Raw genomic sequence first — 27,865 nt, 5'->3', positions numbered from 1 at the left:
CGCGGACATACGCCCTTCGTGCGGCGAACAACGCGCGTACCGTCATCGCCCCCGCAGCGCGCTCCTCAGCGCGCTCCACCAGTGCACGCGCGCCAACACACGCTCACACGCGGCACACAGATACACAGCCGCGTATACTACACAAGAAGGTCGTTCTCTTCCCTCTTCTGTCCGCCGGTACGGCGGTCTGGCTTACTACGTCGGCTTACTCGCGCGTTCTCGCCAGTCGCGATAGAACGCTCGCGGAGCGTGTGTCGTGGTGCATTCAACGCGCACTTCAAATTGAAACCTTAAATAAAGCTTCAAGCTTTGCTAAATTAATATCGAGACAATATATATATATATATGGGTTATACGACGAGTCTCTGAATAATAATCCGAGGACGTTTCGGTGTAAAATGTGCGGAGCGATTTATTTACACGAAACCGAATATCTGTCAATCGAAGTGCACGCCAGAAGCACCTCCTTGTGCATTCCCGTCACAGCTTGATTGTGATCGGTGGTGAATCCGTTCGTGTGTTGTGACCACAAAATTGCTGTAAGACAGTGAACTTGGATGATTTCGATGCTTGTTTGTCTGTTTTGAAGGTTTATCGTGTGTTGACGCGCGAGCTACAGCAAGCTACTCAGCTGCGAATTTGATAAAAGTAAGTAAATAACATAGAGAATAAAATTTCATTTCGCAACAATACATCGTATCATATCGCATTTCCTCCTTAAAATACCAAAAGCGTATACCACTTCCTTCTTTTTCTATCACTTTGCTCATACTGATATATTGATGATCCTTCAGATACGCGTGACCACACACAGCACGCTTCTCGATGATGCATCGCGGAAAAACCACGTAATTTTTTATCACATATCTGCATAATCGAAGAATCGCACAGCGCACAATTAAAATTTAATATGTGCTCTAGAATAATTACATCTTTGCATATTTTACGTATTTATAATATAAATTATTTATCATCATTTGCAATTATCATTTTATAGACCGAACATTAAGAATCCGCGCAGGAATAAAACAATAACCAATAATAATGAAACGGCGCGGCACACAAAAGAAAGAATTTATTTCCCTTCTCACGCCAATGCATTCTGCATATGCGATCTACGGGCGTCTGGCGCGCATCTGCGGTTTTTAGTGTTTACCCGCGTTAGCAGTTTTCCTCGCTTTCCATGCGGTAGAGGCGTGCGTGGACGCGTCGGTTCGGACATCGCAACCGTCTGGTTTCACTCCGACATCAAATTACATAGACGCGCTTAAAGTGTACCGTTGCCAGCGTCCGGTTTTTCCTACGAGCTTCCCGCCACTTTCCACGTTTGTTCACATCCCAGCAATCACAGTCGCTGGACACTACTTATCGAGAGGCCGTCGAACCAATTATGGTTTTTCTACGACCTTGCGAGAGGAAACTGCACAAAGAGATTAATTGAAACGTACGTCGCCGCGCTACTTCCAGCAAGCGCTGTTACCGAGTATGTCGCCGGAAATCCACGTCGGAGTGAAACTCCGGGCGGTTTCACTCGCGCGTTCGCTCCTTAAAAGTAGTCCTGAATTGAAACTTGCAGTGGGACGCGAAATTGCTATTCTCATCGCAAGCTCTTACATCACGAATCACTTTCTACGTTCGATCCCTTTATCACTTCGCGAGCCTTCCACTTATCCTTCGAGACAAATGAGCTGTTCGATCATAATTATAGATGAAAGGATGATAAGTATATCCGCGCAAAGAACTGCTATCGCCGATCGGAGTGGGCAATTAATCGAGTTGATAGCCGGTTATAGGTCTATACGTTCCCCAGTTCAATGCTCGCGCACATTTAATGGCAAACGATGCGTGGATCCTGATTTCAGGTAAAGAAAAAGGAGGAATGTTGAAGCACGTGTCGGTCTCGCCGTGGAGAGGGCGAGCGGACAGCGTGAGCCTATCTTCCAGCGGTGGCGCGAGTAGCTGCGGAAGCGGAAGTCCCACCCCCGGTCACACACCGCCGCCCTCGAGAGCATCCTCATGCGCCTCCCTGGCACCCTTAACCGCCCTGTCGAGCTTCTCCCCGGCCGACAACGCGCCCCAACAGGTGAGTACCCCGTGATTATTTTCCCACGTAATTATTTCGCCAGGCGAGACTCGCCATTTACGGCGAACACGTGCGCGAAATTCGGAAACGGATATGCGGAGATGCCAGTGGAGACCCCCAGCACGCCGTTCGTATTACGAAAAGAGTTGTTTTCGCATTAATACCGTTGATGAAAATCCTTTATATTGCGGCAAATTGCAGATCTATTTGCAAAGATCAATTAAATAAATAGTAAATGCGTGAGAGAGATGAAGGCGTAGTCGGGCCATTATTGTGGCGAAACGCGCGACGGTTTGACATTGCCCGCGGGAGACGGTCAGGAACAACGCGGGGGAGTGCAAAAAGCGACGATGCTTGCGCTTAATAAAATGAACGAGAGGAACGAAACGCCATTCCTCGGGCGATCCGCCGAGTGACGTAAAGCGGTTTAGCGAAAACGAGAACAACACGTTACTCGAGCACTTATTAACAGCTGGGCGACAAGTCCAGCGTGTCTGCGAGACGGCGCCTCGTGGATTCGTCACATTTAATTCATCATTATTTCCGTCGTCTAATCCGTGATTACTCATAATTCCTAAAACATCGCATCTTCGTTTTAAACACAATCGTAATAAAGTGATGATTAAATGGAGCAATAAATCAATAACGACAGCAGTTTCTTTTTTTTGCTATTATAAAATACTAGCCGATATAGCTTATAAATTTGCACTCGATTTCTAGTAAAATGATAACCGTGTGGAAGGTTGAATATTTGGAATAGTTGTGACTTTTATGGCTGGGTTTCAATGACGACCGCATAATTTCTCACGGCTTCTTAGGTCCGAGCTGTAGTGTAACTGCACGACGTGCGGTTTCGCGTCCCTTTTTGCGCATATCGTAACATGACTCTCTCGAGGGCCTTCGTCGCGGGAAGGCGTTTAGGCAGAGTATATTTTTCTTCGCCATCTGTACAGACTATAGCTTACGGACACATGCTTACTGTCATTCGAAATCTCGCCTTTCTTTCAGGGACACTGGCCGCATTTGAAGATAATTACATTTCTTTATATTCATTCTTTCTTTTCATATAAAATAATTTTCGAGTAATTTAGAAAGAGAGAAAAAGACGCTGAAGTATATATAATGTATTCTTTGTCTCAATATATAAGTTTATGTATATCGCGGAATTGTATCTCGTACAATATTTCCGGAGCTGAAATAACGCGCACGCCGATTGTAAGTGGCAAAGCGTTGGAATTTTCTAGGGCGACTAGTTTTTGCAATTTCACACGGCTGATTAAAATCAGGGTCGGTGCATTTAAAAATGTTATTGCACTCGCGCAAACGTCACTATCCTCGTTTCCACTTGAGCTCTAGATATTACACGCGCGATTCACCTCGATGCCCGCACCGCGAAGACTTTTCATTGTATTTGCGCTTACCTGACCCGTTTCGCACGCGGCGGTATCAAAGGTCGTCGCAAAATGTACGGTCGCTTCCGTTAGTCCGAGATATCGGCTTTTGTACGCCTCTGTAAGATCATGCGTCATGAATATTTCCGTAATTAATAGAGTATGCAATGTAGATATTTAATTAACATTCCAATTATAATCGCACAATGACCCTGATTAATCTGCAAAGTGTTATAAGCGATGATTGAGTATCGCGCTATTCACACGCGTCGCGTGGAAATCAATTTTTAATCACGAGATATTTGTGCCGCGGCAAATTCTGGAAGTAACTTCTTCTCATCGCGGCGCAAAGAAACGTCGTTTCTTTTTATTGTGAGAAGTGATAGAAAGCGGGAGAGCACCGTTTTCAAAGCACAAGATACGTACATCCCGCAGTTTTTGTCGACGGAACCGACGATTCTCTGTGAGAACCCCGCATACCGAGATGTCACACATATTGCAACCGCGTCCACAATACGCGGTGAAAAACTAAACGAGCCGCGGTAACCATGGCGGATCCACTTAATCGCGCTCGCCGTCGGTCTGCGCGGACCTTTTTTATCACCCGGTCACGATTAGGCGGTGCGCTTTCAGACGAACCTTGGACCAATTACTCGCACGTGAATTCCATATTTTTCGCAATTAACGCTGAAATACTAGACACGTGGGAGACGCGCTGTCGTCTGACAGCCGCGCCTTTTTTTATCTTTTATTTTTACCGCTTTCCTCACACCTCTCTCAGTCTCTTCTCTGTTGATATTAATAAATATTGAGTTACAAAAGTGACTGAATATTACGTTCGCGCGATTGAACCGTATATTTTACACGCGCGAGATCGACTTTTATGTCTTGTCACGCCTTTAGTCGCGGACCTGTCCTGGCCCTTGCAATATCCGGCGCGGTAGCCCGTGCTTCCGGTTTCCTTCTGATTCCACAGTGCCTTTGTTGGTCAACTCCGACAGACTACATTTCCTTATCAGCGGTTTATCAAGTTTTTATCGGTGAAATTTGCATGATGGGTTTATACTACTGCAATATAATTTATTTTATCCGGGTCGCGTTTCTCTTTATTTCGTCGTAGCTTTTATATGTCGAAATGTTTTGATGATTTTGCCACATACTTCAAGTGTATTATTTGAACTTGTTTTTTTAGACAGGGAATAAACTGCGCTCGCATTGTGAGAATGATAATCGGAAATGACGAAATCATCATCGATGCGACGCATATGATTGTGTAGATTTCGAAAACGTTCATTGTCCCGCGATTCCCTCGTCGCTTTTCGCATCGGTGACTCGAGGAAGGTCGAATTTACGACTGGCAGACCTTTCTTATATTCGTGCTGAGATGCTCGTGATTCAAGGTTGCGTGGCTGCGGATCTCGCAGCATATCACCGATGTATCTCCGCGCTGCTTCTTATATTTATTAACAATTTAATTGTAAAAGAGTATGCTTTTGCAAGAAATGAGAATGAAAGACAAAACTTGGCTGTGAAAAAATTTCAAGATATTTTCGTAGTCATCTAACGTAAATATGCGGCAGCGATACGTCTAGCGAGGGTATCCTTCTTTCGCGGTACTTAGATTACCTGCGCCGTCCCATGCTCGCAATTGCATAGGTATTTACTCGGAAATCATTGGTCATTACTTCAGCATTCACGCAATCAAGCTAATACCATCTCTGCGACGTTCAACCGATTACACGCACGTACGTGTGAGAATCAGAGCGTCCATTTGGCACCGTTTCCGCCAATGTAAATTCACGGCCGACATTGTCTTTTCCGTTCCTGCTCTGCTTTTACCGCTCGCGGAAGAAAGAACGAAGAGCGCACAATTAATTTTGTGCCGCGTTAATTATTACGTGCCGCCGGCGCCCGCATGACGGCGACACGACGAAGAAGGAGGAAGTGCGTGGAAGGAAGACGGAAAGGCAACGTCTTCTTTTCATGGAGGAGACCCCGTATAACGACGAACGGCGGATCACAATAGCCTATAATCAGGATACAACTCATTCAGAGGTCCTTGCCCATATCCAAGGATAATTTCTTCGTGGCACACGGAACGCGGCACGGCGGAGTGCAATGACCCGGGGAAAAAAGATGCTCTTCCGAATGGAAAATGAGATCCCTTCGATGCGCCTCGGCCCGATCGGCGGGCCTTATCGATTGCATATTGGGATACGCTTCCACTACGCCGATCGGCTCGCCGATCCGGTTCTGTCGCCATCTTTAACGACTATTTACGGAGCAACGAACGCGCGGCGCGTCTTTCCTTCTGTTATGCCGCAGATAATTATAGATTATTATCCGTTCGGGGGAACGCGAGATGAACTCTTCTACTCGGACAAATCCACGGATCGAAGGCTTGGGAGTCTTTAACGAATGGACGACCTTAAGCAAACACACTGCCACCCTACGAAAGCACTTTGGCCACGGTAAAAAGTAGAAACTACAGCCACCCAGTTTTTCATCATTGGTGGTATGGAATTTTTCATCGCTGACGTAAGCGGAGTGACGCGCTCCGTAATCTTTCCGCATTGATCTCCTTGAGCGCGCACGAGAACATACTGTATCACATATGTTAAAGATTCTATTGAAACATTGTCGAGCCCTGCTTGAAAATAGATTTCTAATATCTAATTATCAAGCAATACAGATTTGGTTTGCAATATCGCAATTTGTTATCAAATAAAAAAACAAATGCCTGCTTCTAGTTAAAGATACTAGTTAAAGATTATGGCCGAACGGCGGAAATTATGTACTATGTTGATTAGTAAAATCAAAAGCTTGCATGCGATAAGAACAATCGCTTCGAACCGGAAATGTCATGATTATTGATTAAAACGTTACGAAGATCTCTAACTTCCTTTCGAAGAATAGTTAACAAAGGAAGTCGTCTTTAACAAGGAAGATTTTACTTGACATTTAAATTATTAAGAAAAAATTATATATTTATAATCAACGTATTATGAAATAATGTATAAAAATTCTGTTTGTTGTCGTTCGGTGAATCCATAAAAATTCGGTGAATCCGCAAAAAATTAGAATGACGATGGTTTTTTCAAATGCTAAAGTTTACTTTCGATACATTCCTTCAACTTCATGATAGCAACTTTGTGGACGTCCGCGAGAAATACCCTCAATCGTTTCATTCATGCTTCAAAACCAATATCTGTGAATGGGAGAAAAGATTGCGCCGCGCTCGCGTCGGGATTTATCTCCTTCGACACGTGAATCTCATTTCTATTCTTACGAACAACGCTAATCAACGGTTTTATTTCTTTACGGAAAGCAGTTCGTGGAAAAACGGGTAAACGGCACCGATAAGAAGAAAGAAAAGAGAGACACGCCAAGAGAGACACAAGATAAACGAAAAGAAGAGACCATTTTACGGCTTTATTTATAGGGAGACCGATGTGTAGGGCTTATCGCGTCGAAAAACTGGACTACAAATTCTACTAATTAATGGCTACCGCCTAAAATCTCGACTGATCTATAAAAACAGTTTCCAAATTTACGTGCGTCCGCAATCGGAAACGGAACTTGGAAAATAGATGATTTAAAGAAACTAAACTGGATCTCTATATAAAAGAAAGTAAATATAAAACATAAATGCCGAAGTATTGTACGTGGACAAAAATACTATCTAATATAGAATTAGAGAACTGAAAGTTCAATAGTTAAAAATCAGTTGTCAGCGGGATTTTTTCATTCGGCAGATCTGATCCAGCTCACCCGGTAGAGCATTCTCGTCCTGTTCACTGCCAATGATAATTCCTAATTGAAATGCTTGACCATTATCACGCGGGAATGGCGCAGCGCTACATCCGCGATTTAACACTCGAGTCGGCAGTGAACCGGAATCTGTTGCTTAACGCCCAAGATAATCGGTGCATTACGCAATATGACGCTTCGCCTCCCAAGTACGTTTCAACAATTGCATTTTGCACGATCGAATTATACGGTCGTGGCGAAAATATCGGTGTGTTGCGGATGACAAATGATTCACCGTGACCTGTCGCGGTGATGAAGTCATCATTTCGTAAGAAAATCTCTCGGTACAGTGAGAGGAAAGTGTTGATGATTTATTTAGATGGGATTTATGGAGACTTTATTCTTGAATAATTTTAATTTTTACTTTAATCCCGAATACAAAAATATTGGGACAAAATTTACGAGACTAGCCAATCAAGAGTGAGTGAATTTCATTCACAAGGCTCGTAAGAATTCCTGAGCCGTGAATGTCGTCGAGGATCAGTCACGGGCTACTGGTGAAAGCAGCACTTCGCACAGCCGGCTGCTCACGCACGCGAAAGTAGTCATTCGCGAGTACACTCATTCACGCTACCGCGAATTATTACCTGGTTAAACTTGGACGTTCCGAAAGCGCGGTTTACGCGCCGTTAAAGTCGCTACTTTACACGCTCGTAAAGAGATCTTATGGAGCTTCGATAATGTGCGAGGATGAGAAACTCTGGAAACGCATGGGTCATAAATTACGCAGGAAAGACGTAAGGTGTTACAAAATTTTCTCCATTTGTATTACTGAAAATACTCTGAAAGTAAATAAATAACGAATAGTTTATATATTATTATTTGGATTGGAAGATCAATGATAGTTTTTAATCGATAAACGCTTAGTGATTTCAATAATTTTTTATCGTTTTACACAACACTTCTAATACCACGTGGGAAGTATTTTTATCATTCATTAGTTTCAGGAATTAGTTGGTTGTAATACAATAACTGCAGCCGCAGACGGATGCGGACAAGAGAATTCTTCGAAGAACATTTAAAGTCGTAACGTTGGCGTCCCCGGTCTTGCATACGATTACACGCGTGCGTGTGCTAATACATTTGCAATACATATCAGTTGCTCGCCAACCGGGCCTTATGTCACCGGGAGTCCACGAAGTGTCCAATCGTGTCACCGCGTGGGACGAGAAATTGCATTCTGGGAATCCGTTTGGATTCCCTTGATTGCTCACACCGAGAAGGTATCGGAATCTGCCATATTTCAAAAGATCATCGTACATCTTGCAATATCTTCCCGGAATTCTGCAGAAATGTGCATCACACTTTGAAATGTGTAACTGAACGTTTTCGGATGTCTTTCCAGATTCAGGGAAGATTTAATCAATTTTCGAGTGTCCTAAATGCAATTTTGTAATTAAAAAAATATAAAATGTTAATTAAAAATTGTAATTTTATCGAGAGATATATGAAAGTTCGGCCACAAAGACACGTGTCTTTGAACGAGATTATAATCGCTTCTTAAAAAGGTAATCTCTCGCAAGCTATATTATGCAACATTTCGTGAGTCACTCGTACTCGCGTCTCTTTGTTTCTACGACTATCAAGGATCCTTGGTGATTTTTCTTGTTCAATGTGCAATTCAACATCTGGCCGATCGACAATTGCGGTTCGAGTCTCCGGTGCAGATGGTCGAGCTTCTCGTTCGTACAATGCCGAACAATGATGATTGTTACATTTAATGTTCTTCGGGCACCGCCAGTCTTTATGGACCTCGCATAATAATGGCCTAACATCGTGGCATAATGCCGCATGGGCGGGGTGGGGGTGGTACAGAGATCGAAGGAGTTAAAAGGCGTTTAAGTTCCGTTTTTCACATCTCGAAACCAGCTTCTCTCTCAAACAATACCGCATATAAACTGCATACTGCAGAGCATTCGTTAACTGTCAATCCCAGTTATATTTATCCCGATTAATACGTGATTACTGATTTGCTACAAAATTGATTTCTTTCAAACATCTTTTAAACAATTTCTTCATTAACAATACTTATATCTGCCATTCAGTATTTTAAATGTCGAAATGCAAGGCATATATTCACGCTGTTTACAAGCAGAAGATTTTTAAAGGTCCACCGGGATTTTTAAAAGTCCACTTTCATAACAGTACGTCCTTTCTCGCGCTGTGCAGCGAGGAAGAAAACAGTAACCGCGAACAGCAGTGACGAAAGAAAAATTACACGGCGCGACAGGATGCAAGACGAGATGATTAATTCTTGCGGTTGCGAGGAAGCAGCGCGCGATCCCGAGATCGGATCTTTTCTCGCTTCGGCCAAAAGTATAATGATGTGCGAACAGGTTCCCTCCGTCCCGGTTCTGGGAAGTTTAACGCCCGGGACGAAATGGACGCGTGCGTGCATCTTGGCCGCGGTGTGAAACCGCAGAAGTTCATCCTTTCTGCATACGAAATAATGTCGCAGTGAAAGCAAACCATTGTGCGCCGTGAATGCCGAATTGTGTGGCCGTGGAATCGCGTGAAGGGGCGGCATTGATCGGCGTCGATGACTATCAGCAAGGACGCTAAATTTTAGCACGCAGGAGTCTGCGTTTCGCGCTTTTCAATTATCCCGTGTGCTATTATGCTTGGAAAAAAAAAACCGAGCCCGCGGTGTTTCGTTATTTTGACGTTCTACATCGAGAATAAAGACCAATTCTTCGAAATATTTGTTACTCCGAGAGGTTTCCTTTCTTTTCGGACGTCCTACTTTTCGGTATGCATTTTCGAGGCGTAGTATTTTGTTCTGCACTTCTCGGCCAGCTTTCGCACGTGCAGCAGGAAACCAGGTGGCGCGGAATTCTTTCGCGCATATAAAGCACTCTCTCTTAGCCGCGCCTATCTTTATCAACAGCGAATTGCTCACTGCAATCGAATTTCATTGCAAATCTCAAGTAAACAGGAGCAGTCGCGGGGCAATCGTTGCCGATTACTTCGTCTCGTACTACGAAGGCCGCGGTACGAAAACACGCCGTGATGTAACGTTTGTTCTGGCCGCAATAATTCAAACGCGCAGCGACTGAGCGCAAACACGGTTATCGCGGCGACTCCGTGAGCGTTGATATCGCGCGGCGATGTGCCGCGCGCGGAACGGAGCGCGTCGGCGAGCGAGAAAGGGGAAGTCGAATGAAGAAACTTACTACGACGACGGGGTGGAGGCGGGAGGGGGATGTTGAGCGTCGAAAGAAAGAGTGAATGGGAGCACTGTGCGCCAGATGGTTCGGCGGCGTCGCCTCATCTCGAGGCATAGCCGCGGCTGTGTGCCGATCCCGCCGCTATTTTATAATAATCGGAAGAGAGAGGATCCTAGGCTATATAATGCGAGAAGCACCACCGGCGATAACTGCCATGCGACTGACCTCTGACAATTCATGGCGTTTTATGGTCTCAGCCGGTTTATCGCCGCGAGATTTCCGAGAATCTCAAGCATAAACGCCCTATAGGTGACAGTAAAGTCAATGGAAATAGCGTGTGTTTTCGAAGTTGGCCGATAAGACGCGTATACAGCTGCGTGTCAATGATCGAGCTGAACGGGATGCGAGCGGTTGATCCGCAGACCGGCTGTCCGATGTTCAAAAGCTGACCGGAAGGGACCGCGCGAAGGTTCGAGATAACAGGAAGTTCGGCACGTTTTTCATACGAATATAATAATCTTGGGTCTAAGACCGGAAGATCGATCGGAAGAAGTGAAAGTTGATAATTGTATTAATTATTGTCGTGAAAATAGAACATGTGCTTCCATATTTCGTCGTTTAATAATTTTTCAAAAAGAGTAACGAAGCCTTATAACTTTCGATCATATGCTTCGATCGAACCGAGCCTATTTATGCGCAATGCATATGATCGTATATATCGTGTATATCGACGGTCAGCGTACTGTCTCGTGCGTGTGTCCGCGTCGGCTTTGTACACGACACGTGTGAGCCGCCGGGTCGTTGAAACGCGTAAACGGCTGTAATACACGGCACAGTAGCATACGTGTTACAGCGCATTATGAGCTAAACAACGTAATGATACGCCACGGCGCCAGTACCACGGCGTATCTGCGACTGTGGGCTATGTATCGGGTGTCAGAAGAAAGATAATGCAATTTTCTTTTATATCAGATAAGAAAGTAATTGTTATTTATCTTCACACGTGTACATTTTCTCTTCCTGAAGTTAAATCTCACTTGGGGTTCACGTATACATATCTGTTTAGACATTCTGATATTTTTTTTTTAATCTTAGCATTAACGATTTTAATACTTTTGTATGTAAAATAAGTGCAAAGGGGATTGGCACGGGTTGACATAAAGTGTGGTATTCTAATTATAAGTATAGCGTTAATTATCTTTTCTAACGGCTATAAATAGGATATTTCAAGTTAATTAGCGCAATCTCGGGGAGTTGTACGGGTGAGTGGAAAGTGCGTTCGTTAAACATCGCGATTAATGGTAGCTTAAATAATATAATGATTAATGCGGCGCCGCGACGATATCGTGTATTTTCTCCCCACGAAGCAACGAATGAGACGCAGAAATTATTATATTTACCAGTAATTATTAACTACACAGTAAAATAAATGACAAATTGATAATGAATGTAACTTTATTGTGTTATCGTATTAATGTCCCGTTGATTTTTACGACACCGTGAAGTACACTTTTGTCATCCACAAGATCCAGAAGGTCTTTTTCTGACGAAGTAATCTAATCATTTACGGATTAGTAGTAGCGACGATGACAATCGTGTAAGAAAGTGTACCGTTTCCCGAAACAAGTTCATCTTTTTTCATCGCTGACAGACAAACCGTCTCGATTCCGCGACTCCGACGAAAGAGTTAAAGCATGAACACGATACTTCCGGTGCAACGAACTCGTTCGCAGCTTATTACGGTACCAATATTAGTTTTACGGCGAACCTCTGGAAATAGTTCAGTAAGATATACGTCATCGAAGCGTCTCGCGGCGTTCGACAGCCTATATATAGAGGCGTGGTTACGACTGCACAAAAAGGAATGCATCGAATGCAGGTGCGCGTTGCACCTGCGTTTTTCGAACCCCCAGCGACGACAAAACAGATCTTTACCTCTTGTAAAGTGATTTTTTTTTGTCTTCGCCGCTCCATGTGCTTGGAATGATCGTGCATCGTCAACAGCGAGAAAATTAAATTCACTATAAAAGTTAAAGATAATACGAATTTCCGATTTCTTCAAAATTTATTGACTGAGGAAGAAGCATCGCGATCCAAGGTTAAATTTCTTATGGCGGATTTCGCTCTTGCCTTGGCGTACGACTTATTGACACTTGGTCAAGTGAAGTCAAGAGGATGGGTTAAATGCGATAGAGCGTCATCGCGCTTGTTTACTTTCGACTCGCGGGCAATATTCCCGAATCGCCATGATTTTTCCCGGGCAAGATAGCGGTTCTATTTGCTGATTGATAAATCAATACGTAAAAATCTTATTTAATCTTATTTAAGGGTGATTTTCAGTTCTGTAAAAACGTGTCACAACAATCTCCTGAGATAATAACGATTATACGAATCAATCATGAACGATTTTTTCGCAAACGAAATATTATCTCTATCAGTATTATTTTATCAAAATAAAACGGAGACGCGGAACAATTTGCTACCGAAAAAGTTGGCAACGGTCCCTCTTTGTATAAATTTTCTGGCGCGCGATTTCTGGCGCGACGCTGCATTATTCATGGCAATTCTCGTACTTCAATTCACGATAATCCGCCCTTGCCGGTGCTATCGTCGCGGTTATGCCGACCGTAGTCAGGTGTGTGTCCAGCGGAAGACTTGGTCGGTGCATTGACTGGGAACAAGGGCGAGTTGGCGGCCGAGATACGAAGCGTAGCAAACGCGATTGGACGAAAGTCGAAGCAGAACAGGACAAAGGAAAACGACGGTCGTGATCGTGCGCGCGGATGCACGACCGTGCTCCCTTTGAGGCCTTTCGTGACTCCCGCGAATTACCCCGCGCGCCCATATCACTGCGCGAAAAATGATATATCGCGAGTAAATTATAGACTGGCATCGAAAATTGCTCCGAAACATGGAAAAAATTGCACGAAAGCTTTTCTTTCCTAATTTTTTCTTTGTTAACTAACCATGAATTGTTTTTCGTCGATTCAACAGCAGATATTAATGAAGGACACGAGATAAGTAAATTTGGTATTCCAGTGAATTTTGAATATGTAACATATTTATCACATTACGGAGCGTAATATTTAATAGAATATGTTGCATAGCAATAAATTGACCGTGTCGACTGCATGCTAATCTGTTCTATGCCTTCAGCACTTGAGAGTAGACGAAGAGCTTTGATGGATGTTTCGGCACGCGTGTCGCGTACACGAAGAGCGCACTGCCTAACGGCTGGTGCCAGGCTGTACATTACTACACTGCGTTATACACTTTGGAAGAGGAAGACATATATTATCACTCGACGCCAGATAGACGAGAAAAACAGTCCATCTAGATTTATAAACATAGATAATATCGTGACGAGTTATTTACAACGTCGATAACGATTGCTTTGAAATAAAATGGATTTCCAGAAAGTCGCCTTACGCGACAAAATATTAACAACGATCGTGATGTGCAGTTGAATAAAAGTTAAAAACATTTCTACGTGCAATTGCACATCAAAATGTTACCAATCGTAGACACTTCAAGTAGAACCATTTAATCGACTCAAATTTAATAGTACGCCAACTTCCGCTCTTAAACTGTGACTAATCCCGATTCTAAACTTAAGTCGTTCAATTAATTTATATAACCGCGCGAGCCTAATTCAATCTAAGTAATGCGACATATTTTCAACAGAAAACACACATTATTTCGATACAAAAATTCCATAAATTAAAATCACAAATATATCTGTGGCATGCAGTGCGTTCGGTCAAACATCAACGGTCAAATGTGACGGAAGCTGGTATACTCGAAGCAGCACATTGCATTGCTGCAATTACGCTTTAATTTGTCCTTCCGCTTGGAGCAGTATTTGATGAGTCTCGCAAGTATGTACGATAACTATGCTTGTTTCCTTGTTTCGCGAGATCGCTAGCGTGACACGCTCGATGAGATTAGAACCGTATCTACTCCCGGGCCCGGCACGGGAGGAGGATGCTTTGTCGCTCTTCCACTCTCTATAAACCGGATGCGGAGCATTCCACACACGGCGGCTGTGTGTCGCTAATAATCGCGCGCGTGTTGGTGGTAAACGGGGGACTTAAACTTGGTCGAGTTGTTCTCGTTTAAAACAATCAACAGGGGAGGAAGGACCAATTATACGGACATGCGACCGTCTGTCACCAACCTCCTGGTTCCCTTAATGTGCCGCACCAGGTCACAAGTATAAGTAATCAAAACAACGTGCTTGGATGCGTGTAAATAATACATCAATCCCATTCTCTGAGAAGAATGAAGCTGGAAGACAAAGGATCGTTAAATAATAATACGAGCCATTTTACAACGCTGCGGAGCAAACGCGATGTTAATAAAAAAAATAAATAAATAAATACATAATAAATAATTGTATTTTATAAATCTTTCAGTATATTGTTATAGAAAAGGATTATATATCATTTTTTTTTTAATAATTAATTTTGTTAAGAGACTCGCGACAAAATTCAGACTGCAAATGAAAAATATTTGCGATAAATTTTTAATGATACTTGGCGGAATTGAATCTTCCTACAGTTAATGACGCCAATAACGGTAATGCAGCGTGTTTTCAATTCCGCTCACGTTAGACACAATTGATTCAAAGAGCGCATACAAACGATATTATCTAGATTGCTAATTGTACGAACAATTCAGCCGCAAGTAACCGCGCCGGGTTCGCTTTAAAAATTCGTTTTAGGAAAGTTGCCAGGTTGTTACATTAAATTGCGCACAAAGCAGCATTGCACGTCCGCATAATTGCTCGCCGCTGGCAACGTTTCCTCCGTTAGAGAACGTTTCCAACGTTAGAGCGTCGCTTTCGCGTATCCCGTGAAAAGGAGCTAATTCCGACATGCATATGTAACCACTTTTTGCTGCAAGTTAATGAATTGAAGATCGCGAAAATATGATGGTGCTAATATACGCGCATAATAAAATACGAAGCCAAGACTTCCTGGTGAGCGTTTCTATTTCTGTTTTTTTTTTTTTTTTTTTTTATTCTACAACATGTTTCGTTTGCTATTTTTCTTTAATGATATCCGTCCTTTTTATAATAGAAATATAGAATTGCCGTCCTTAAGAAACATCCGTTTGTCGTAATAAAATACTTTTGGGATATTTTTCGAGGAGCGCTTCACACAAGAGAGATGGGCGGCGGCACTTTTCTCGCAAAGAGCGACTTTGCCCATCTGTCTTATTCTTTTAAAAATGCGAAGCCGGCACGCGACACCATGTTCGTTCCGCCTTTCGACAGGCGACAGGATGTAAACTCGAAAACGATTCATGTCGCGCCGGCCCACTACACGGCCCATCCGCATAAAAAAAAGTGGAAGTAGGACAACTGGTGCTTCCATTGGTCACGGATTATTCGGTAGTGCTCTGTGTAAATAGCCAGTCGATAATTATTCTTCCGTCTTATTAATCTTGAAAAATGCCTTTCCGATTAATTAAATTCGCAACAATGTTCTAATAATCGATATAAGAGAGAAGAGAACTCGAATGAAACATTCAAGAGGAATTTGAACGTCTCTGAGAATAAAATCGGTCGGTTAAAAAAATAATGAAACTCGAGAAAGTTGAAACGATGATTGTTTGCGAGAAACTGTTGTGGCGTCTATCGCGCGAATTGCATCCGCGCGACGGCACGCGCGCGTAGCGAGTGGTAACAACATGCGGTTTCGCTTTCATCTTGCGCGAAGAGGAAGAGGCCCCGATACCATATGGCTCCAGAAGAAGCTTACATGACGGCGCGTTCGCAGGAAGGAAGCTTTCCAGCATGATCGTATTATGTTCCGTGTACCGAGAACACATTGCGAGAGAGAACACGGGCCGACGGTTTGTGTAAAAGCGGGGCACGCGATGAAGGCACGCGCCCTCTCCTATACCCTTTTAGGACATCATCCCTCCTTTGTATCGTCGGATAGGCCGGAAACGGGTGTCAATTGTCAGCTACTCGAACGAACGTCCGCGGCCGAAGACGGCCGGATCCGCCGGCGAGCGAATTCGAGAAGGCGCGCTTCTGTGTGTGGTCCTTGTGACGAGTGGCTTCTTATCGAGACGCGAGCATGCAGTCGGAGATGCAGCGCGTGCATAAATATAATATCGATTGACGACGCTATCCGTGAGCATGTTTTTTTAGCTTCGCAGTAGTAATTCGAGCAGCTTCTATCTCGTGACTCTCGATCTCGTCGTGTTAAAAGTATATCGCTTTGTTTCATGCAAATTTGAGTCATCCTCGAATCGTTTTTGAACCTTTGTTTCGTTCCAGATGAAGGAATAATGAAATTCTGGTCGTTTAAAGTGCAATATAGATGGAAAATTTTTGAAAGAAAATTGCTACAGAAAATAATGATGTCTATATCGAATTTTTATTTGATATTGACATTCGTGAACGCGCATCGTCGGACATCTGCTGCCAATTAATACGGAAACGACACTTGATTCGGCGTAGTCAATCATCGTTCGCTTCCTTTACGCGGATTTTCCCGACGGTCTTTTAGCCGGATTTATGAAACGATGAAAGAATTGTCGATAAAATATAAGTGGATAAATCTGCCGTTACAACGGTAATCTATAAAAGGAGATCGCAAGATAATCTTGACCCACACTACATGGCATTGCCTCGTCATCATTATTACCGCCATCAACTTCATGCGATGTAGTATCCTCAATTTTATAACCCAAATGCAACAGTTTACTGTTCCGTGGAAATAGAACGTAAACCGCTCAACAATATAATATTCCGGTTTTACTGGTTCCGCTTCGTGCGAACGGAGCATGTTGGGTTATAGACGATAAATTTGTATTTTTAATCAAGCTTATCGATTTTTGCGCAATAACGTTAAATGGGAAATCAAGGTAAAATGTATTGTTCCGCTTGTGATTACTACGTGTGCCTTTTGAGATCGATTGAGCGTGATATCTCGCGACCAGCCCGCTTGAAATATTTGACTTGGATAATGCAAGCGACAGTGATTGACCCGTGGAATTCTTGACCCCGGTGCGACGGGTTCAGAGACTCCGCAGTTGAACTCGACACGGTCGATTTAACGTCGTTTTCTTTCCGACAAAAGGAGCCGTGAAAACCGGCGCCTTCGTGTTGCCAGCGGCAGACAGAGAGCTCTCAGCGCAAAAAATACGATATAAGGGCCCGTTATGCGCAGCTGAAATTATATGTACTAATTAAGATTAAAACGTAGAAAGAATGGAAGATAGCGCTCTTAATTAATCCTATTCATATCAATTTCAGCTTCCTTTCCAAGAAGAAGTTAATTATTTCGTTATTTAATATAACGTAACATTCCTCGAATGAATTCTGAGAGAATCGCGATACAGATATGAAATAATTTTTTATTGGACGGAATCGCTGCGATAAATGTGAAAGATCGCTGTTGCAAAATCATTTCCTTTCTAGATGCGATTATTTAACACTTTCTCGTTTCAGCAGACGTGATCGCGTCGAAATCCCTTCTCCGACAATGACGAGGCAGCCGTGACGGAACTGATTTTCCGCGATCCGCGTCTCCTCGCGGCGAGACGTCGCGACTTCCCAGGTAGAACAGTATCTGTCAAAACGACAGCTCATTACCCAATCGGCGACAGTTATATTCTTCTTATAGATCGGAGTTATGTAAACCGGGTCGTGCGACGAGCGCAGCCAGAAATCGCGCGGGCGACGTTTCTCGTCTTCCCTCATCAAATCCTCGCCTCGCCGTTTCCAGTCACATGCTTTTCCACCGAGCGTGCGAAGTGTGCTTTGTTCGGCAGCAATTAAACCTCCCACAGCTTTCGTGGCGCGCATTGTCTTGCGCGCCAGGAAAGTGGCGCGAAAGTAAGAATCCGTAGGAGATATCCGCCGAGCGGTTTCTCAGCGGATCCGCGGTATCGCAATCTCGCGAGATCGTCGCAATCAGCGGGTGATCCCGAAAGGGTCGATTTGCGTGGGATTCCGGCGGAAGCGGCGAGAGTGGCGATTGTGTTCGGATCACTCGCGAGGAATCGCTCTCGATTTAATGACTGCGTCCCGAATGAATCACGCGGAATCAATTAATATAACGAGTTTGCTGCGATATCTTCATTATAAGAAATTATATGGCGGCCGCGCTGGATTTAATTGTGGGCGTGCTTATTTAATTGAATGCGCTGCGACGACTGTGTAGCAATTTCAGTTATTGTTACAACCGTTACGACTCTCGGAACAGTGTTATCAATATTGTCGTATTAACAACAGTCAGCGAGTCAGCCGTGACAATAAGTATCGTATGATTAGCGAATTAATTAAAGCCGATGACACTTGAAATTCTATATTATCTGCTGACAACAACGTTCGAGGTGGCTGATGACGATTGCGCGTACTGATCGAATTGTATATAATCAGCGAAACCTTTGTCACTGCGTATGCAGGTGTCGGTAAGTATTGCTTTCGTCGCGGATAGGCAAAAATAAATATCTTAATTGTGTATAAAAATTACTGCGGACGCTTTAATCAAATTTTCTCGCATTGCTAAGTTAAAGGAAAATTATATCGTGCTATTTTGATCAATAATGATGATAATAATTAAAAAGATTTGAAGCGAAAGACCGTGAAACCGAGCAATAAAATGCCTTGGTGACTCTAGAAACGTTGATTTTACGCTCTTGAACTGCAATGTGACGCTCACTGGACCTCCTGCAAATAATTATTCCCGCAACATCTTAAGGCGTGCAGAACGGTGCTGCGTTTCTCTCCGAGGCGAGTTTTTGTCTTAACGCTATCCTCGGGGTCCTTCCCCGACCGGAAGTCGGGTAGAGGATAAGCGAGTGGGGACACGTGCTCGAGTAACGACGGTACCTGAAGACTCCGTATGGAAAAATGGCAGCTGAGGGCCGAAAAGCACGTGCCACGCATGAAAGAAGAGACGCCGGATTCAAACCGAGTGTCGGGATAAGAAATTTATTATGCAGGGGACTTCTACCTGGAACACACCAGTACACGGTGGTGTGGCCATTGAAATCGCTGTTGATACGTTACGTGGGGTTGAATGAATAAATGTCTTGCATTTTAAACGCGCCAAATCTACAGGGTGCTCGCGATATCTCAATACTTTAACTAAGAAAATAAAACTGACTTTGGAGGATTCTAAATCTTGATGAAAGATAATCAGAAATATGATAAAGTTCTTTTAATATTCATAAAATAAATATTTATGATGTAACTGTAGCTTGCAAATTTTTATCCTGCTAAAACAATCCGGAAACGACGTGCTACGTAATTAAAGTGTACGTAGAATCGCTAAGAAGTCGCATGGATTTCTGCAGCGTTATTGTCCTACGCGAAAGCAAGCAGGCGCGTAATTTACTTTTTTTTTCGACGTTATCACGTTTCGAGCAATTAAGCGCGACCTCATATCATACTTGGCATTCGCAGAAAGTACAATGTGTAATGATACGCGGCCCACAGTTTATAATACAATTTTCAAATAAAACATGTCGGGCTTGTCATCTGCGAATGCAATTTTTTTCGCTATTTAACTTGATTGCCACCCGACTGGAATACATCGTCGCGGCGTCGTTCGTCTTATCAACTGAGGAATAAATTGTAAATAGACGGCGCCATGCGAGAGACAAGCATTCAGAATAATTAAACTCAGTGAGTCGTAACAGACGTCATTCTCCCTTCATATCTAATAAACAGTGTCAGTGGATAAATGTTCACTTTCAAAATTCAATGCTTATGCACGAAATTTTTCTCGAGATAGTTTGATTACAATTTCACTACGCTCAAAATCGATTGGTTATAATTTAGGTCGAGATAGAAAGTACAATAAATGATGATTAAAAAATACATCAAGTCAATTAATAGAACCGTTACAATAAAGTATTTTCTTTAACGTTCTCTGACACAAAATGAGTACTTTAACACGCCAGCTCATTACGTAGGAACGTCTATTTGTTAATTAGAAAAAAAAGCGAGCTCGTTTAAAACCGTTTCCGTTGAAAGGCGTCGCTTACCTTGCTGCGAAAGGAGAATACGCATACCGGGTGGCGTTTCGCGGTAAACGCCGAGAACTGAGCCACCGATAACGATAAGCTTGCGATAAAGGCGACTATATTTAGAGCGGCAGGCGAATGAGTTACTGGCAGAGCAGGATGAATCAACGGTAGTACGCAGATGTAAAAATAGGGCGATTTTACGGTTCCGAGTGTGCAGTTAACAATTCGAGAGCACTAAAACGCCTGACCGCGCGTTTCTCCTTTGCGAGTTTGGGATTTTTATGGATTCCAGCTAAATTGGATTCCCTCGTTATAAGGGCATCTTGTGACATATGGCGTTCACTATTCTATTCTGCGCTTTATTTTTTGTTGCGCCGTGTGCTCGATATGGCGTATTAGCAGCTAGATTTCGGTACTTCCTCCACTTCTTTGAATTCTTCAGCGCGACTTCCCTATTAGAGCTTCAATTTACAGAACGAGTCTTTAGGGCGACTATAAACATACAGCCCTCGTTTGGAATCCGCCATGTGCTGCGTAATTAATGAGTATTGAAAAAAAAAATGAAGTCGTCGGGCAACTTATCTCCGATGTGTAATTATGATTAATAGGCGAAGGATTCAATCGTTTAGCAAAATCCTTAGAACTCGGACAAAACGAGACTGTGCAAAAAGCATCTGTATAATTTTTATAAAATTCGATATAGTTTTCTATGCAATAATTTTGTTAGTTGATTAAATACTTTACGCAAGGCAGTTGCGATAACTTTGAAAATATAAAGAACGATTTTAATATTTCTTATTGCATCGTAAGATTAATGTAGCCAGCAGCTGCTATTATCTCGATGGCAAAGAACTTGCGGCAGCATTCTCTAACCGTCTGTAACGTAAGATCAAGGGCGCGAAAGCCAATCTGGACGTTATCGAAATCCCCTTTATGCGCGCTTTTATAAATAGCGACAGTGATATCATCGTGCATTATGCAAGGTGAGTTGTACGTTGATAATCCGTTTGAAATATGAATACATTTCGCGGAAGAAAGCACTCCGCTACCAGATCAGCATATAAATCGCGACATAATACGGTGAAAGAAATAAGAGGATGATTAATTATCGAGTGCCTTTAATTTTTATAAGCGTCGATATTGTGTTCCCGTTCTATATTTACGGTTATTAAAGCCATTAAGATAGCGCTTCTGACGGTAGTGTCAATCGCACGCGCGCCAGTCAAGCAATTTCTCTCAACTCGAGAAAACACCGCACAAAAATATCTCGCGATGTATTTCTGTCCGTTTTGTACAACCGGGTGCGAGATATTGGAGCTCGGCGCTCTCGTAACGGATTGTCGTACGTCCTTCCCGATCCTGACGAGGCGCAGACTTAGCTCTGACATTCATACACTGCTCTAACCGCTGCGTTATTTATCCTCTCGTCAACCAGCAAGTTAAATAAAAATAACGATCGAATAACTTTCGTCTCAAAGTGAACGTTAATTTTGCAATATTGATAAATGTCTCCGTTTTCTACGAACGTTATATATCATTTACTGCGGTGAAATAACAGGAAAGAAGAGCATTGTTGACGCGGATTCGGAATCGATGACTCATGACGATCCTTGCACCTTGCCCGTTTGCGGGAAGCTCAAGAAGAAATCTCGAAGATTGGTGCACGCGCACTGAAGCAATTCGCGTGAATTGCGTTAACGTAACCGCATCGGAATTCCCACTGTTGAATCAGAAATTTCACTGCATCTACACATGCGAAGACGTTTCTGCGAAAACGCGTGAGATACGTCGCGCGATGAAATCTCTCTGCAGGCGGCCTGCACCGTTGTATATTTACACCAGTACTGTGCATCTTCGGCTTCGTTAACGAACGACTTGTTAGGACCGGCTCGATGTTTCCTTATCGATTCTCGATCGTCGTGAAACCTCGCCAAGAATTTCGCGGCAGAGTTATATACATTCAGTTCGTGCGATTCTCTTACATCTGCGCGGTTAACGACAGAAATAAATAAAATAATGTTGATATATATGTGTCTAGTCGAGAGAATGAATAATTTTCTCCTGAAAGCGTAGCATTACACAATGGATTATAAATATTACAAATCATTTCCTTCCGGCTTTGAAACCGCAAATTACTATTTCAATGCCTTCCTTCGAAAACCCACCCGTGACGTTACACAATAAGGCGAAATGTAACAGTAACCTCGACGGATTCGGCTAAGCATTGCGATTGCGTAGTGCGCAATGAACGCTATTGTAATAAGCGCATTGAAGTAATCCCACAATTGTCGTCGAAACGTGTTTATTTCGCACGACGGAGGCTCAACCGGATCCGGACGGAGCCAACTGGATTTTGTAATCCAGGTTCCGGTTTCCCGCGACGATTTCAATTTAAATGAACTTTGGCGAAATCATTCGTGAATGAATGTACGAGCACCGTATGTGTCTGTTCGCGCTTCGGGTCGAACGGCTTTCGCGACTGGGCGACAAAAGTGTGCGACTCGTTAAGTCTCATCGACGAAAACTCGTGTTTCGTGAGAAGACCCTTTGTGTATAAACACGTGTTCGCGACACTAAAACTGATTTATGACATTGATGCTGAAAACGTTCTCAATGCTAATTGTGAGAAATAGATATAACTAGTTTTAATTGACGCAAAGATGAATATTACAAGAAAACAATATTTAAACGATATAATAATATGTGCAATAAGCGTTTCGCACGGAATACAATAATTATTCCATTCCTTTCAATATATTTGTTTACTCTTTTCTACTTATACTATTTTTAAATCATTCTTTTGAAACATAAAATTACATCTATTATTCTAAATCCGCGTGCAGTAAGCGGATGTATTAATGTGTGCGTAGGCATCTGCGAACGGGGTGATCTGGTGTCTGGTTTATTTTCGGTCCGCGCATCCCCTCATAACGAGTCGTATCTGAAGGGTTGATAGCGTTTTATGCCGCGCGCGTGGGCAACGTCTGTCTACGAGTTAATTATGGACTAATTGTGAAACCCCGTGTCTTTGGAGTTTTTTACCGTACCGCCAAAACAGGACGTCGTCTTCCTGTCGTTACCGAATTTAGCTTAATTCAAAAAAATTTCTTTTTATCCCTTCGCAACATACTTTCTGACAAGCGTTATTAATGAACGTTTTAAGATTGACTTTGTGTGATTTTTTTTACCATTTTTGTTGCAGACCACGATCAAAGTCTACGCCAACTGCTTGCGGCCGGACATCGAATACAAAACCCTGAGCATCACCTATCAGACGACCTGTCGCGAGGTCGTGCAGAATCTTCTGAATAAGTATCGCATGCGACACCGTGACCCACGATTGTTTTATCTGACCATGGAAGTGACCGTGAGGAGGGCCAACGTGCGCACCGTTCTGCCCCTCGACGAGGACGCAAGGCCAGCCGTCTTACAATCCTGCCATCCTCGCGGCGATTCCAAGTACGTTCCGAGACCCCTTGGCCAGCGTCCCTTTCTCGGTTTCGGTCGGCTACGTGACGTAATTTCAGGGCTCACGACCGTAAACACGTCCTGCGGGCCGCTGCGCACGAGCTAACAATGGTCGACGTCCTCCGCGTCGCGCACACCGATATAATTCTTGGACACAAGTGGCCGCGTGGGTCGGCGCGATTTTTATATAGCGCGAAGAATGTAAATACGGCTATTCGGTTGCGAGATCGAGCGGACTTTATGGAATTTTAAGGCGGTCTCGATCGTAAATAATCTACGTATCAATGGAAAGAACACGGAAGATGTTTCAAACGTTCCATGCGTATGATTAAATGCACATCGTAATGCTTAAGTTATGAGACGATATGACGTTGTAGCACGTGGGAAAAACTATTATTCGCTAGATCATGAAGAGGATAGTCACCGTAATTTTTTCACGTTAAAACGGTTCATTCGCGAAGGAATTCCGACGCAGCCGATGTTGTCTTGGTAGCTCGAAACTTCCGGCGCGAGAAAAAGAAAGAATACACACATAATACAGGACGAGAGCGTTTGTCTCGCGGCACAAACCGGTGCATTCACATAGAAAGAACACTCGTTCGTGTCCTTTGAACTTTCCGACTCCTACTAGCGTCGCAGAATCTCTGGTGCATAAACTTGTGTGCTTACATATGCCTCCTCCCTGTTTGCAGGTTTTCGTTGCAGACGCGCCGTGGCGGACTCGTCAAAATATACGACAGCGCACTCATGTCCGGGGTAAATAAAGTTTTATTCTTGTATAAGCAAACAAAGACGTAACAGACTGTATTCTACTATTAATATATTGTACAATATAAAATATAATGCAAGGAAAAAAGATTCTCATTAAAAAATTGAATTCAACATAAATTATATTGCACAATGTACTTTTTTTCAGAAACTAAAGAGTGTATTTATTATCAAAATTTATTACACTTAAGACATAACGGAAAAGAAACTATTATTTGATCTTAGATTTCAATTTTTATTCCAATAATTCAAATTTGCTTTTTGCAGTCTAAATACAAAAGCCTTCTGGTCTCGGAGCAGACCACCGTAGATGAGTTAATCCAGATGCTGCTGAGTTGCTACAGCTCCAAGGAACCAGTGGAGCAGTTTTCTCTCTACGAGGTCTGCGAAGGTGAAGAGTACCAAAGGAAATTGCACCCCGACGATTCTCCACTTAAAGTTACGCAACGATGGACCAGCGTGGATCGGCATCTTCGCATTAGGCGTAACCCAGACTACAATCAGCATAGGCGGAAGGTACGCGACATGTTTACCGCTGAATTGTCACAGGAACTCCGCCTCTTCCATTTTGCGCGCATTTAAAGGCAATTTATTCCGCTTACTTCGGGACATCAATTTAGCAACTAATGCGGCCGTTCAAAAATATTTCTGTTTTAACGAGCTGTTATTGATCTTTGAAAATAGGAATGAATTGCGCGCTCCGACAAAGGCACCGTAGTCGTCCAATTCAATCCGTATAATTACACCGTCGTCGGAATTATTCATAAGAGCTTAAATAGAAAGTCAAATCTATTGCACAACTCGATGTCGTTTCAGAGCATGTGGGCGTCGGATTCGAGCATCACCGTGGCGATGTCGCGGCTGGATCTCCGCGACAATCTTCCTATTCACTACAATCCGAGGCTCGACAATAACAATCACTTCAGCCTGCACCATCTCGCTGTGAAAGCCGGCGTCGCCGCTAACAACAAGAACAACAACAATAATCACAACAACAACATCATTCATCGGGATCAGCGCCATTCGTCGTTGGGTTCCATTAATCAGCCGCCGCGCCTCGTTTTACCCCGCAGCACGGATCTGCCGAAGATGCAGCTGCCGCGGGTGCAGCCACTCCCGCAGAGCGTCCCGTCGACGCCGCTCTCGACGAAGCACGTGACTGCCTCCTCCTACGCCGACTACGAAAACTATCTTTTTATATAAGCTCGCGTAAGCGTGATAGAAATTGCTGCGTCGATCGCAGAAGTGAGACAGTCAGAGTTACCAGAGACTTGTTGGAAATGCAAGAAACACACGCGTTGCGTTAATGGCAATTGTCTTCGTGTGCAACATATAGACTCCAAATATTATGAGCATTATATGAACAGACGTGTACCTTCGAAATGTGTTAGAGAGAGAGAGAGAGAGAGAGATTAATGCCTCTTTTCGATACAAATTGACTCTACTTGATTCTTATTCGGCTCGATCAATTCTACGAGCACGACAAGGCTCGTAAGGATATTTATTAGAGAAAGACAAAAAGTAAAGACACATTTGAAGAATCAAACCCTTTAAAAAGGTCCCTTTACTCTTTGACTTTTCCTCGTAATTTTTGTATCGAAGGAGACATCTTCGACCGGGTATTGTGATGTCCAATTATATCTCTTAATGTCTTAAGGAGCGCATAAAACGCGCATTTGTAACAGCTGAAACCATTTATTTAGCTCTATTTCATTACGTTAGCTAAAATCGCGAGAAAATCGATAGTTTCCTAAATGAAATTAAAGAAGAAATTAAATCACAATGTTTAAACGCTCGTTTGCAGCTTGTATTTCGGCCGATCGAAGGCCGATAACACTGAACAAAGAGAATTTACGATATTAGAGCTAGTAGTGAGGGAAATTGTACCAAAGGTAGATGTACGAAATTTTAGATTGCGTAGTATATGTATACATATATATAAATATATATATAATATATGTGCGCTGCATTCGTCCAAATGTACGGCGCTCATCAAGCCTGATATAAGATTGTCATCATTTTTATAAACATTTGTTTAAAATATTTGAAAAAGAAATATTGAACCGATTGCGATAGGCGCCTCGAGAATAAGTTGTTTTTTTTTTTTTTTTAATCTTTTATTGTATGAATCAATAAATTTATTAGGTTAACTTTAATAATAAACTCGTAATTGCATAGTTCAAAAGTGAGGCTCGCTTATATGGAGCGATTTAATACGCGAAAACGTCAGAAAAGAACTGTATTATTATTTATTTATGAAAATGTAAAACGTTTAGTTAAGCTCGTTTCAAAGCAATTTTAAATTATTGTTATCTCTCCCGTCTATGCGAAATTTTGTGCAATTCGATCGAGCAGGACATCGAAATTTATGTAAATACGACGGACGGGAGGAAAACATTTCAGTAACGCTCACTGTTATCGCATTGATTAGAATTGCCGTGAGAGATTGTAATAATCACTTTCAATAGTATATGTATATACATATCGTTCCTTCTAATTGCGCGTAATTAACGTAATTTACAAAACATCAAGCACGCTTACCGATTATAAACGTATTTTTTTTGCGCGAAGGCAAACAATTTTATCGCATTAAAGTTAACGAGCTGTAATACAACATCTGAAAATTGTGCGAAACACTTTGAGAGTTACTACGCCGTAATGACAATTTTAACGAGATTTCATCGTTTCCACGCGGAGGAAACGATTGAACATCGCGATGTTTTATATTTTACTGCCAAAGAATCGGTACGAGATACGTATATAAAAAACATAGGATAACACGCGCGTCGGACACGGCAGCCGGATGTGCGTTTATTGTACAACAGCCTTCGACGCTTAATGTCATCGGCGTGTGTCGATAAGACGCATGGTTTTTCACGTCGCACTTATATGTCGAATTAATGTACCTACGTAGTGTGTAAATATCTTTTTGTATTGTCCGTTTGTAGGAGAGAATATCGAATAATGATTTATGTGTCCTGAATTATCCTTCGTATTTTCATTTCATCTTCAAGTAGAGTGAGAACGTGTAAGTAAATCGAATGATACGCTATACATACTGTTTTTTCGACGTCAATAGCGAAGTAGAAAAGAGAAAGATTTTGTTTCGTTTGAGTGGCCATTTGTACACGAAACATCAACTCGATTCGTCCGAGGACAGGTGCACCGCTTCTCTCAGATGG

At 42.8% G+C, this 27,865-nt stretch overlaps 1 protein-coding gene across 1 annotated transcript; it reads left to right on the top strand.

Moving 5' to 3' along the window:
- The first annotated feature begins 238 nt into the window (after window positions 1-238).
- On the top strand, window positions 239-27,666 carry rau (RA domain-containing protein rau). The gene is made up of 6 exons (XM_012374134.2): window positions 239-648; window positions 1,863-2,083; window positions 23,650-23,906; window positions 24,608-24,671; window positions 24,951-25,199; window positions 25,500-27,666. The coding sequence occupies exons 2-6, from the start codon at window positions 1,880-1,882 to the stop codon at window positions 25,884-25,886; spliced, it is 1,161 nt and encodes a 386-aa protein (XP_012229557.1). The 5' UTR covers window positions 239-648; window positions 1,863-1,879; the 3' UTR covers window positions 25,887-27,666.
- Window positions 27,667-27,865: the final 199 nt, after the last annotated feature.

This window comes from Linepithema humile, chromosome 3 (genome assembly GCF_040581485.1).
Source record: "Linepithema humile isolate Giens D197 chromosome 3, Lhum_UNIL_v1.0, whole genome shotgun sequence".
Classification (NCBI taxonomy): domain Eukaryota; kingdom Metazoa; phylum Arthropoda; class Insecta; order Hymenoptera; family Formicidae; genus Linepithema; species Linepithema humile.
This window is presented reverse-complemented; position numbering and strand designations above follow the sequence as displayed.